Source organism: Taudactylus pleione, unplaced genomic scaffold (assembly GCF_031769625.1).
Source record: "Taudactylus pleione unplaced genomic scaffold, aTauple2 ptg000690l, whole genome shotgun sequence".
NCBI classification, from domain to species: domain Eukaryota; kingdom Metazoa; phylum Chordata; class Amphibia; order Anura; family Myobatrachidae; genus Taudactylus; species Taudactylus pleione.
In genome coordinates, this window is record NW_028285092.1 from 2,387,162 (window position 1) to 2,402,068 (window position 14,907).

General features: G+C 41.3%; 1 protein-coding gene across 2 annotated transcripts in view; it reads right to left on the reverse strand.

The window, feature by feature from the left end:
* Window positions 1–804: 804 nt before the first annotated feature.
* Window positions 805–14,907, reverse strand: part of PGAP1 (post-GPI attachment to proteins inositol deacylase 1) — a 707,270-nt gene continuing 693,167 nt past the window's right edge. For both annotated transcript variants that reach the window (XM_088456228.1, XM_088456226.1), the window contains 2 exons: window positions 2,990–3,094; window positions 805–1,100 (listed from right to left, as the gene is read on the reverse strand). In XM_088456228.1, the coding sequence (XP_088312354.1) occupies window positions 962–1,100; window positions 2,990–3,094 (244 nt within the window). In that variant the 3' untranslated portion in view covers window positions 805–961. The remainder of the gene's footprint in view (window positions 1,101–2,989; window positions 3,095–14,907) is intronic.

Below are 14,907 nucleotides of genomic sequence, written 5' to 3' on the forward strand. Positions count from 1 at the left end.
GAGAGGCACTGTGCAGCGGGGGAGGCGCCAGCTGTTAGACAGGGAAGGCGCGCTCCCCTGGCATGCTATTAACCCCTGGGACGCCGGAGCATATCCTAACCGATGCAGCCCGCTGTCCCTGATGGTCTAGTGGAAGGCGCAGGATCAGTACCTGGTGCCACACGCAGCCTGTCCCCAGAGAGCCCCCTGCCTGAGGACAACATGGACTGTGAATCGGCGGGTACCCTCCGCGGGAACCTGCCGCTTACCTGAAATCCCCTTCAATCCCGTCACAGTCCGGATACTCCTGGATCCCCGCTAGCTGGGACCCCGGAGACCCACCAGCATCCCTGGATCAGTACCGGCGTTCTGGTCCGGCGGGGTGAAGAAGCGACAGCATAGACATCTGTAATGACTGTCTACGCTGTTCCGCTCATCTTGTGCAGCCAAAGCTGCCTTGTAAAATAACTTCAAGGGCCATTACAGCCCCCCTCTGCATCTGGTGATCCGACTCCGAGCCGGGCACCTACGAAACTGATTTGCCTGGGCTCGTGGATGGGGTATAGGAGAGGGACCCCAGTGCATCCTGGGAGGCTGAAAACTTAACTCCGTGGTGCCCGATGTCTGATGTCATCGCCTATACCCCCAAGGTATCCTGTGGATACCCTATGGACCCTGAAGTTTTAAAAGAAAAATACTTACACACATATACACATTTTATATTCAAAATATTACATGTGCATGAAAGTTCTATAATAAGAAGAAATACGCAAAATTGTGTATTTTTAATCATTAAGTAACAAAATATTTATTATTCTGTAAAGAACCAAATTGAAGTAAATTCTAGTGAACATATGTTTAAGGTTCCATATTTACATACATGTATTCAATTGGTTTTAATTTAAAGACCAACAAGTACTGTATGCTCTAAAGTGGCTTCAGGATTACATAAAAAGCATTCCATCATCTGTACTTTAAAGAGCTATATGAAATTGGACAATGCATGTACAAAAAGAGAACATGTAATAAAATAAGATGCTCTGTATAAATGTAGAGATCCAAAGGCCACAACTATGATTGAAAAAGGGAGCTGAAGATGGGCTGTTGTCTTCAAAAACTTGCTATAAGAAAAACAAAAAGGAATGAACAGTAGGCATTAGATACTATTGGCACTCATTGTGAACTGCAATACTGTTACTGACAAGTACATTAAATGTGTTCTTTTCAGAAAAAGGCAACAGCACTATTCCATAACTAACAAATGACTCATGGCTTGACAAGTACACATGTGCTGAAATGTTGGTTTTGCACTTGGGTAAATAAACTTAATTTATTATTATACTGTTGTGATGCTTCCTTTTTTTAAAACAATTGTTGGAACATGTGTATGTTATAGTGTATGTTACATTTTAATGAATTCAGGATTTCATTTAATGAGGATTCAGGAACACCAATAGGCAGCAAGAGCAAAATCTGTTTAAAGCAATTACAAAATGTAAATTATATTGGTGGAGATCAGCACTACACCTAAATGATATGCGGATACTTATGTATAGGAGTAGGTATTTTTATTTGTCAGGATATAGGTACAGGGCCTCTTATATAAAATATAAGTACAATGCACAGTTATAATTGTAGTATAGGTTGTAATATGTAGATAGTTAGTGCAGTAAACACAATGGGTTGTAATATGCAGATAAATAGTGCAGCAAACAGGAGGGTGTTTGCACTAGTCCTGGTATGGTTGGGATATGTTTTGCAAAAAGTATTGCACACAATGTAGGTCAGGTATACAGCACCAGTAGATCCAACAAAGGACATCGAGGGTAAGTATGTGCACCTGGGGGATACGGGACGCCGCCCCACCAGACACATACTAATACACTCCACTTATTAAGGACACATATACACACCAGCTGGATCTACTGGTGCTGTATACCGGACCTACATTGTGTGCAGGACTTTTTGCAAAACATATCCCAACCATACCAGGACTAGTGCAAACACCCTCCTGTTTGCTGCACTAACTATCTGCATATTACAACCCATTGTGTTTACTGCACTATCTGCATATTACAACCTATACTACAATAATAACTGTGCACTGTACTTATATTTGATATAAGAGGCCCTGTGCCTATATCCTAACAAATAAAAATACCTACTCCTATACATAAGTATCCGCATGACATTTAGGTGTAGCGCTGATCTCCACCAATATAAGTTACGCCTAAGATTGGGTTGGGTTCCCATATAGAACCCCTACACATAACCCCTAGAACTGTAGCGCAGGTCTCCCATCTTTTTATAATTACAAAATGTAACCATAGAAAGCAGAATAGAGACCAGCCACTGAAATATTCCAGTTTTCCTTTGTCTTACTTACAGCACAAAGGATCTTATTAATAAAGGCATTGGTCCGGTTAGAAACTTAATAAAACTTGACAAATTAGGCATTTACACTCTACAAAATAGGTTACCTAAATGATCTAACACATACAAATATTTTAAAGATCAATACAAAACCTTGTCTAACATTTTTTTCAAACCAGGATGGCAGATCATCATGGTTTGAAAAAAATGTTAGACAAAATTTTTTATTGATCTTTAAAAGTGGCTGTGGAATATCCTATCAATTAATGTGATCTTGGCAAATTTACTGAAATAATCAGATGACTTTCCTACAAAACTCAGAATCAGTAGCTATAACTAGAAAGTAATATAAATGGGGTGTAAAGAATGAATAGGATTGCAATTTATGGAATCTGGATGGAATTTTCCCTCTCATGTGCTAAGAGGGCAGCTAAAGGTTTTGTTGTTTTAAATTTAGAAAACTTTGAACTTTATTTATAGTTGTCTTTTTTTTTTTCAACCAATGTAACCAGACAACATCATATTTAAAATACATCCCTCAAAATGGTGAATTTTACAAACTGAATAAATAGTGAAGGTAGAAAGCACACTTTTAAACATTTTCATTGAAATCTTCAACTTAAATTTACATACACACCTGGATTTTATTGATAATATATTGAAGTTCATCAAAATTTCCATTGTAAAGACAAGTATAATAGCCAAAAATCTCATGGGATCAGGGTCCAGTTGAAAACTATACCTAGATATTTAGAAACATAATTTTAATAAATAATAATAATAATAAAAACATCATCAAGCACAAACTGGTATTTGTTATCAAACCATTTTTTACCTATAAGGTTAATTCCAGATCAATTATTGCAAACTCATCAGTATGCTACAATATTACAGGAAATGTATCTTTAAAAATGATCATGTTAGGTTAGAGGTTTGAAACAATTAAAATATAATCTATTCTCTCAGTGTTTGGGTTCTACATTATCGCTTATTGAGCACACAAAACATTTTTAGGAGCACAACACTAAAATGCAAAAATGTATCCAAAACACCAAATACATGTACAACATACAGAGTAAAATATATTTCTGGTCCGGGTAAGTCATCTTGGTTTTTTTTTTTTTTGTATGGCCGGGACGGGACTCTACTGAAGAAGAGGACTGACCTGCACCAGGAGATAGGTATTTGTTTTTTTTTAGGGATAATCGTGGATTTCTACTGGACAAGGGGACCGATCACAGTGGACAAGGTGAGTATAGTATGTGTGTGTTTTGTGTGTAATAATTTTATACTCTGTATAATAAGTGTAAGACTTTGCATGTTGTGTGTGTCCTGTCATTTTTTTACTATATTTTTTGGGGTGCCAATGCCTGCCGCCTTCTGGTACTTGTAGTTCCACAAGTGCCAAAGGGCAGGCACGCTCTGTAGTCACACTGTAAAAATCAATAGTAGCCATTAAATATTATCACTATTACACCTGCACCCACCAGCCAGGGGTGCAGGGTAGAGCCCCGGGCTTCAGCCCAGGCCTGGGGTGCTCAGGAGAGGGGGACTTCTTTATTAAGGGGGTCCCCACCTCCCCTGGGATTTCCAGCCTGGGCTGACTAGTTTGGGGTGTTAATGCTTTGCTGGGGTAACCCGAGGAAAGGGTCTCCTGGCTGTGTCATTACACTCCGGGTAGTTTGAGCCCAATGCTGGTTTTCAATATATATTCCCCACGCCATTCTTTCCCCATATTTTTAAATCTAGGACCGGCTCACAGAGACCAGTGCTAGTTCATAAAATACGGGGGACCCCTACACATTTTGTGCCCGTGTTTTTTATGAAACCAGGCTCATGGAGCTTGGAGCTGGTTATACTTTTGGGGGGTTCCCACGCCATTTTTTTTTTAATTAACCATTTATTTATAAAAAAATATACATACAAGCAGCCTGCACGTATCTCACTGTTATGTGCAGGCAGCTTGTTCAGGAACATGGGTAGGATTGATCACATACACCATTGGAAAACACATTCCAGTTAAACATGGGAGTTTAGTAAACTTCCAGATTTAATAAGAAAAAAAACCTCCTGTTTTCAATCGTTTCTATCCGTGTTTAAACATGAACAAGCACGGGCCGGACACGATTTTTAATACATTTACTCCTATATGTGTGTATGTTTGTGAGTCATATACAGTCAGGTGCATAAATATTGGAACATTGACAGAATTTTCATATTTTGGCCTCTATTCACCACCACAATGGTTTTGAAATGAAACAAACAAGATGTGCTTTAACTGCAGACTTTCAGATTTAATTTGAGGGTAATTACATCCAAATCAGGTGAACGGTGTAGGAATTACAACGGTTTCTATATGTGCCTCCCACTTTTTAAGGGGCCAAAAGTAATGGGACTATCAACTCAAAAGCTATTTCATGGACAGGTGTGGGCTATTCCCTCTTTATTTCATTATCAATTAAGCAGGTAAAAGGTCTGGAGTTGATTCTAGGTGTGACATTTGCATTTGGAATCATTTGCAGTCGACTCTCAATATGAGATCCAAAGAGCTGTCACTATCAGTAAAGCAAGCCATCATTAGGCTGAAAAATCAAAACAAACCCATCAGAGAGATAGCAAAAACATTAGGTGTGGCCAAATCAACTGTTTGGAACATTCTTAAAAAGAAAGAACGCACCGGAGAGAGCTCAGCAACACCAAAAGACCCGGAAGACCACGGAAAACAACTGTGGTGGATGACAGAAGAATTATTTCCCTGGTGAAGAAAAACCCCTTCACAACAGTTGGCCAAATCAAGAACACTCTCCAGGAGGTGGGTGTATATGTGTCAAAGTCAACAATCAAGAGAAGACTTCACAAGAGTGAATATAGAGGGTTCACCACAAGATGTAAACCATTGGTGAGCCACAAAAACAGGAAGACAACATCTAAAAAGCCATTACAGTTCTGGAACAACATCCTATGGACAGATGAGACAAAGATCAACTTGTACCAGAGTGATGGGAAGAGAAGAGTATGGAGAAGGAAAGGAACTGCTCATGATCCAAAACATACCACCTCATCAGTGAAGCATAGTGGTGGTAGTGTCATGGCGTGGGCATGTATGGCTGCCAATGGAACTGGTTCCCTTGTATTTATTGATGATGTGACTGCTGACAAAAGCAGCAGAAAGAATTCTGAAGTGTTTCGGGCAATATTATATGCTCATATTCAGTCAAATGCTTCAGAACTCATTGGAGGGCGCTTCACAGCGCAGATGGACAATGACCCGAAGCATACTACAAAAGCAACCAAAGAGTCTTTTAAGGCTAAAAAGTGGAATGTTATGCAATGGCCAAGTCAATCTCCTGACCTGAATCCAATTGAGCATGCATTTCACTTGATGAAGACAAAACTGAAGGTAAAATGCCCCAAGAACAAGCAGGAACTGAAGACATTTGCAGTAGAGATCTGGCAGAGCATCACCAGGGATGAAACCCAGCGTCTGGTGAGGTCTATGCGTTCCAGACTTCAGGCAGTAATTGCCTGCAAAGGATTTGCAACAAAGTATTAAAAAGTGAAAGTTAGATTTAGGATTGTTTAGTTTGTCCTATTACTTTTGGCCCCTTAAAAAGTGGGAGGCACATATAGAAACCATTGTAGTTCCTACACCGTTCACCTGATTTGGATGTAATTACTCTCAAATTAAATCTGAAAGTCTGCAGTTAAAGCACATTTTGTTTGTTTCATTTCAAAGCCATTGTGGTGGTGAATAGAGGCCAAAACATGAAAATTCTGTCAATGTCCCAATATTTATGCACCTGACTGTGTATATAATATATATATATATATATATATATATATAAAGAGCTAGAGAGAGAGAGAGACTGGTGTGAGGGAGCTACATGGAGGGTAGACCACATGGAATCCTTTGTTCAGACTACATGGCCTACCAAACTAAATACACAGACTCCAGCTAGGAAGGTAGGAGAGCACCCTTTTCTACCACAAAGCATCATCTTATGTACCATTCCAAGCTGTAATTTACTAAACTCTCATTATCAAATGTGAGAAGAAGGAGCACTCTGCGGCGTTAGGATACAAAATGCGGTCTCAATTATAACCGGTATATAACAAAAATAATGTGCAGACCAATTCATGGGTGTTTCAATGATGTGAATTTTGGAACTAACTATTCCTCATTATTTGTCCTTTAGTCTTTAAGTTCTGGTGGGCAATAACTGTAGACTTTTAGTTGGTACACAGTCTATAGGTTCTTGTGGGCAACAACTGTAGGCTGGAAGTTGGCAAATCTGTAGTATAAAGTCCAGTCTGATAATTAATTTTAAAGCAGGTGGGCAAAAACTGTGGGCAGGAAATTGCATAGATTTTATAATATAGATCCCATCTTTATGATGTTTCCCATTGTTGTGAGTTTTAGGCAATTTTCTCCGTCCTAGCCCATGGATACCTCGGGAATAATTGGGGAGTATCAGGATGGTGTGGGCACTATGGGCGGTATTAAATTATGGGAGATCGCTGGGCGCTATTTAATTGTTGCTGTATTTCGCGCTGATCGTGCCCAAAGTGGTCGGGTTCAGCCGCGTAGAACAGCTATCCCTGACCAAAGTGCTGGGCGCGATCGCGAAAAGTGATGTTTGGGCGCCCAAACATGTAACTTTTCGCCCAATGGTGCACTGGTAGCTGATCTCGCCTGACAGGAGAAACAATTGAATAGCTCCTGTCGGGCACGTACAGGGGCGCAACAATTGAATACCGCCCTATGTTGCAGATGTTAAGGTAAGATGGATACTACTTACCAAATGGGTGTATGCTGGTCCGTCGAATTTCTGCACTCCCGTTGATGTATACATGCAAGTAATGGGCTGGGTACTGAGTATGTAATAAGGGCCTGATTCAGCTTTAGGAATAGAGTGAGAAACAGCACGTAACTGATCATCCTGCTGGGGCAGGGAGAGATTTAGATTTGGAAGGAGTGTGTCCAAACTGACATCTAAATTGCAGTGTCAAAATAAAGCTGTGCAGTATTTGTGGGCTACATGCAAAAGCAACCAGTATTTACCCCACATGCAAAATAAAATGTATGTACCTGCACCCCTTGCATTGTAACATGGTTTCTCCAGGTTCACAGTTACGTGCTCTTTCTAACTCTATTCCCAAAGCTGAATCAGGCCCTGAGTACAAATGCTCAATACTATAAACCCACTTTATTTTACCTTATATAGAATAGAATGTATCAGTAAATACAAAGTCTAAAAACCGTCTATATGTGGGTCCTCACAATGCTTTTCGTGCCTTCTTGGCACTTTATCAAGGGCAAAATTATTGCAAATAGACTAAAGGATACATACTGAATAATAGTTAATTCCAAAATTCACATCATTGAGACACACATGAATTGGTCTGCATATTATTTTTATGCTATATACCGGTTATAACTGAGACAGCATTTTGTATCCCAATGACGCAGTGTCTTCCCTCTTTATACATTTGATTATGGTAAGGAAGTTGGGACACCTCCTGAGGTAGCAGCTAGTGGTATTCTCTTTCTCTATTCCTGTGAGTGCTGACCATTTTTTATATAGATGCTGTTAAACTGTCATTATACTAAAAAGACATAGGGCCTGATTCAGCATACTGTAGATCACTGCTGCGACAGCGTACGCAGACGGCCGATTGTTCCGAACTGCACATTCACCGCAGTGTGCATGCGCGAGTTTGCATTGTAATTGCATTCACAAAGATGCAAAGCCATCACAGAGCGATTGACGTCAGTTCGGTGTTTGGGGGTGGTAACAAGGGGGTGGCCAGAGAAACCCAGGTATGCCTGTCCATTTGAATGCGTTGCATGGGCGTGCACTGTGTGTGATGAAGTTAGCAATTTGAGTAAGGTCAGACCTGTTGTAACTGTGCGTGAGTGGCCGATGTTACTTGATGGTCCTGATGTATATGCAGATTTACTGTACAGTTTGTTGGTTGGAGTTTGCACAGGACAGATCTAACAAGGGATTAATGTAAACTCAAATACCACCCAAACATATAGTACAGAAAACCAACTAGTAAGATTTGTGGCACCAGAATATGGTAAATAGTTTGAAGAGTTGGCGTTGCTCCCCAGAGTCAGAAATAACTGATTCGTAAGTTTGGAGAAAAAAGAAGACCCTTTTTTGTGGGCACTCTATGTGTATATTTGAAAAAATTGAAATGTAACTTTTAATAAGTATAGAGCTAAAATACAAGTTTACAGTTACACACAAGACAAAAGACTAATACATATACAGTATATAAATACAAACTGCAGTTGCAAAAGAGGAAACCACAAAAATTGTACTTCTAAGTGAAATAAGAGTAATCTGGATGAAGGCGAGTATATAAAAAAACCTTAGATTATATTATAACAGTATATACTGAGAGAGCAATAATGCACTTAATAATGGATGAATTAATCTAAGTTACCACGGATATAACAATTTCAAAATATCACAAACAGATAAATCCGTTGGGTATCAGTTGATATATAGATGAATACAATTTACTACATATCAAAAAGCCCTCCAGAACAAACGGCATATAACCATTGAAAGTACAGTACTTATCCGTTCTAAAATTTCCTAAACACATTTGACATACAATCAATAACATGAGAATACATGAATAAGGTGACGAATACCAATGGTTCATACCCAAATATCATATATTGGATAAGTAGCGTCACCAAATCACTGTTGGTTAGTTGGTAATATGAGCTGTATTACAGCAAAATTGTATTCCCTAAAGCATAGTAATGAAATAACTGATCTATTGAATAGAATATGAGCATCCCCTTCCAAGAAATTGGGGCATATATAGTGGTTTGTCACCTAAAAGAAATACATATTGAATATAGCAATGTCAAAAATAATGATAAACATTTGACAGCAAAAAATCAAACTAAGTATATGCAGGTTTGCAAGGTATTACGGATGTGCAAAAACGGTAGGTGGGTGTCTCTGTGATGGCTTTGGGCATCTCTATAATAAGTTTGCGATTGCAGTCATTAGCATATGTTCACAACCGACCTGCATGTGTAATCGCAGCTGCGGGCGCAATAGCGATCCGTAGTGAATCAGGCCCATAGACCACAGACAATGTGAAAGCAGACCTATTCCTCAAGCACTGATACCAGCCTGTAATAACATCTATGACATTATACAAACATCTTTGTAATACTATCAAAATGCAGCCAGTATTCACAATTCCAGACCATTATTAAAATCACATGGCGTCAGCTGGGTTGGGTACGGATGTCGGCGCTCAGGATCCTGACAGTCAGAATCTCGACGCCGGCAACCCTCCCTCCTCACAGCCTAAACCTTACCTCCCTCCCACAGCCAAATCCTATCCCCTAACCTTAATACTTATCATTAGATGCCGGCGCCGGGATTCTAACTGGTGTCAATAAGGATCTCAATTGTATCTCCGTCAGACATACTGGTTTCAGAGAACAACAAACTACAGCAATATTTAATGCCTTAAAACGGGATGTAGTTATGATACCGGCAGCCTTCTCAATACCGACATCAAAATCCCGACAAGGGACTTAAGGAAGGCATCGAAATACAGACGTCTATCTTAATCCCGATGCCATAACGCCAGCCCGAACGAGGTAAGTCCGGGGCGCCCTTAGCTTTGGCCGCGCAGGGGGGAGGGTTAGATTTAGGGAGCATAGCGAGGTTAGTTTTTTTGGGGGGGAGGTTAGCATTAGGCACCCCCGGGGGGAGGTTAGGGTTAGGCACCCCCCTGGGAGGGTTAGGGTGCGCTAAGGTGGGGTTAGGCACCCCCGGGGGGAGGTTAGAGTTAGGCACTGGGGCGGAGGTTAAGGTTAGGCACCACTAAGGAAGGGTTGGGTGGGTGAAGATGGGTAGGGATGGGGTACTTACCTGCCCTGATGGGATCTTCTCCCTTCGGGCTGCTGGCGACGGGATATGAACCAGCGGCTATTAGGCCACCGGGACTTCATACCCATTCCCCTTAAAACAATTACCATCTGGTAGACAGAGAAATATACCCATACATTTGTGATATATTTCAGACAAAGACTCCACTATAGATTACCATCCAAATCTCATCAAAGATTCTTTTTTCTACAGCAACTTAAAAAGTTCAATCTCCCCCGAGAGCTGCTGGCTTTTTTTTTTTACTCTGCTGTAATCGAGTCGGTGCTATGTTTCTTTGTTATATTTTAGTTTGGTTCAGCAACTGAAAAAGATAGGCTAAGGCTTCAAAGGGTTGTAAGAACTGCTGAAAGGATTATTAGAGTAGATCTCCCTTCTGTGCAGGAATTGTATTTGTCTAGGGTGAGGAAGCGGGCAATAAATGTTGTGAGGGACAAGTCGCATCCTGGTTTTTGCTTGTTTAAACGGCTTCCGTCAGGCAGGCGTTATAGGGCATTGCCTGTAAAAATGTCTAGACACCAAAATATCTTTTTTCTGGAGGCTATTCTATTCACTTGTTGAATAATTAAAGGCAGTGTTTGCACATTTTTTTTGTGGTAGTATTTTTGTGGTAGTGGCATTCATCTTATATTGTTTGTTACTTATGTGTGGTCTTATGTTTTATGACTGGATTGTAAATGGTCAATCCATGTGAACTCGTGGCGTGCAGCTAACCGGAGTTAAATTCCGGGTATACAGCTGTATACTTGGCCAATAAAGATGGTTGTGATCATTGACACAACCATATAATAGCTAAAGTACAACAATATAACACATACCACACAATCCACCACATAACCAAATCACCTATAACTACACAATAAACTGCATATACTGCATGCTGTTTATATTACACAAATTACCACATAATTACTAGTCTACCACATAATTACACAATAACCATTATCCATAATCCTGGCCATTAGTGTGTAACTACTGTAAATATAAGGTATCGGTGGGCTAATTCAGCAGAGGACGGGATTGCAAAACTGCATGCAAGCAGCTTTGGAATTCCGTCCTTGCAAATATGCAAATGCAGTAGAAGGTATATAACAACCCCTGCTGCATTTGCGATCTCAGCAGTGTGACTGAGGTCGCAGGCTGGGATAACCATCGCATATTTTTGAGTGTTAGTGGAGGGACTGACCAGAAGGGGAGTCCATGATGTGGTTGGTCAGCTTGATAAATGATTGCAATATTTTGCAACTAACATTCCTTGAATTTAAATATATTACAGTTTGGAATATAACTAGGTGAGTGCCAAGTTTATATGATTTTTTTAAATTTAAATAGTGTGGTCACATACCAGAGGCACCGCAGATACTTGAGTACCGTGGATAGAAGCCAGTTGTTTATATAACTACTTTGTGGTCACACTTTCTATGGCACCCCAATTTTCCATATGGAAGTCAAATTTTATCAGCTTATTCCCCAGATGCTCATTAACTCAGATACTTGGGTGTGGTTCTGTCTCCTTAAGCCAGTACCTGAACCCATGGAAGAAACATTGGGCCTGATTCAGAGCTGAACGCTCTGACCAGAGCGCTCGCTCTGAATCAGGGCCGTCCTATTTAAATGTGGAGCGGACTTTTGGACGCTCGCATAGCTGTGGGTTACCACCCACAGCCATGCGAGCGTCCATGATGATGGTCGCGATGGTCAAAGACCATCGCGACCATCGGGCTTGCGACGATACCCTGCGGTAGGGTCTTGCTGCCGCAAGCCCAGGAGTGATTTTGGCTCTATCAGAGCCAAAATCACTCCCACTGACATCATTACTGATGTCAGTGGGGCCGGACTCAGACGGTAGGCGTTCCCATGGGAACGCCTCCGTCTGGCAGCCACGCCCCCGGCACGCGAACCAAAGGTGTGGTGACTTTGGTGCGAGACGCAGAGCGACGTATTCCTCGTCACTCGCCGGTTCTCACGCATGCGCACAACGGAGCTCCCTCCGTCGTACGCATGCGCATTCGGCCAACATCGACCCGCTTGCGAGCGAACTTCCCTCGCGAGTGGGTCTGAATGACCCCCATTATTTCTATTTAAAATCTACTGTATGTAATAGCTTGAGCCAAATGAGGCAGAGCAATGCTCATATTTTAGAGTGTCAGTGTAAGTAATGACCAGAAGGGGAAAGCGTGTCGTGGTTGGCCAGCTTGACAAATGATTGCAATATTTTAAAACCAACAATCCCCGAGTTTAAATATGTTACAGCTTAGAATACAACCAGGTGAGTGCCGAGTTTGTATGATGTATGATATATATATATATATATATATATATATACACACATACATACCACAACACAGGTGCGGCACTCAGGACTATGAAAACATTCAATAAATGCAACACTGCAAAGTAGTTACGTTTCAACCATTTATATGATTTTCGTCAGGAAAATCAGCTATGGCCGACAGGAAGAGGGCCGGACATGGCAGTGAGAGGTCTTCAGAAGCTAACACTAACCTGTGCCAGGTCGTTATAGTAGCCAACACTGCTCTAGACATCACTAATTCTGAGGGCTTAATAGACCCAAGGATCCATAATAGATCTGTGAGAAAGAAATCTCCGGGGAGAGCTTTCTTTAAGACCATCCAAGATTTAGGGGAAACTACAACAAACTAATCTCTAGCCGACACATCAAACATGCTGATATTTTTCCAGATCCATAAATACTAATCCCCCCTCCAATTTGGGGAGGGACATAATATCTCTAGCCAGTGTGGGTCTATGGCCTTTCCATGCGTACAAAGAGGTCACTGAGTAAAACTTATTGCACAGGGATTTGGGAAGCATTCCAGGAATGGTACGAAATAAATATAGTAATTTCGGAAGCAGAGCCAAATTAGCTGCAGCAAACCTACCCAGCCACGGTACTTCCTGAAACATCCAATTCTTTCTGAGAGTCTCAAACACCCGAAGGTGATCATAATTACAGGCATTTAAGTCCCTTTCACTTGAGTAGATACAAATCCCTCAGTAAATAAGACATTGAGATTGCCAGGCATATTTATAAGTATTCCATAGATTAACTAATAGAGCAGTAGCTATATGAAAAGGGAATCGGTATGTAATGCTGGCTGTCGGGATGCTTTCTGTCAAAATACTGACAGCGGCATCCAGATGGTTGGTACCCCTAACCCTTCCTTATTGTAGCCTAACCCTCCCCACCTCGCACCCTAACCCTCCCCCCTTCGTGCCTAAACCTAACCCTCCCCAGTGGTGCCTATCCCGCCCCCTAGGGGTGCCTAACCCTAACCCCGCTATGCTACCTAAACCTAACCCTCCCCCCCCATGGCTAACAGCTAAGGGCGCCCTGGATTTATCTCGTTCGGGCTGGCATCCTTCTGGATTCCGGCACTGGGATTAAGATTAAGATAGGCGTCAGTATTTCGACGCCTATCTTAATTCCCTTGTTGGGCTCCCCACGTCAGGATTTGGACCACCGGCCGCCGGTCCCATAACTACATCCCTATGAAAAAATAGAATTCAAAGAAGGGAGGGAGGATTCTGGGTTTAAAAGACAGAACAAGTTATCGTCCGCAAACAGGCAGATTTTACGGAAGAAACCTCCTATATGGGGGGTTCCCAATTTTCGCAGCCAAGGGTTCAATCGCAAGTGTAAAAATTAGAAGGGAAAACAGGCAGTCCTGGTAAGTGCCATTTCAAATATCAAAGGCAGTAGAGAGGAAACCATTGACAAATATTTTCGCTGAAGGAGATTGGTATAGTGCCAAGATATAGTGCAGAATCCGACCCCCGAGCCCAACAGAGTAAAATATTTACAGACTATTTGCATTTTTCTTCTCTTTTATGTCAGATGAACATCTGCCTAGAATTTAATTGTGCATGTAATTACTTAAAATCATTGTTACTATTTTTACAGTGCACAGAATAATTTGTCAAGTGTATTGTATATTTAGATATTGTGCTATTGATCATTTATTCATCCGTAAATTATAACACAATGAGATATACTGTATATTGGCAGAATCTTGATGTACAGTAGGTGTCAGCAGTGTGCGATGGAGGTCAGTCCACATGATGGATAACTTAAACAGGTTGTGGTTTATTAACCAGGCAAAACACAAGATACAGAGTAACACAGGGTTATGCAATGCAGATATATATAGGACGTTCAGCAGATTCAGTTAGGACCATGTGGGGGTTAATGCAGGTAGTGTGCTGTATATTGAAGCCCACACCTGTCAATATACACTGTGCTGTCAGTGGACCTACAGAACAGAGACGCCATGCTGTGGCTGGTGGCTTGCTATATATATGCAAGTGAGATTTTTGCATTACTATTGTCATGTTGGATGTATATCACTTTTGCTGGCCTATTTGCAAGCACCCACACCCATCTGTAGAATCAAGACCCTATGAGAGCATTTCTCTTGAGAAAAAAAAAGTGTTCCTTTGAGCGGCTGGTGGGCCGATCCTACGCAGCTGCCTGAGTTGCCTTTTGGATAATCCAGCCCTGGACGCAGAGGGCTTGATTCAGAGTTGTACGCTAATGCTGCTGCTGCGTATGTATACGCAGTTGCGATGCAAAAATATGCAAATGTCACAGCCGCCGGGA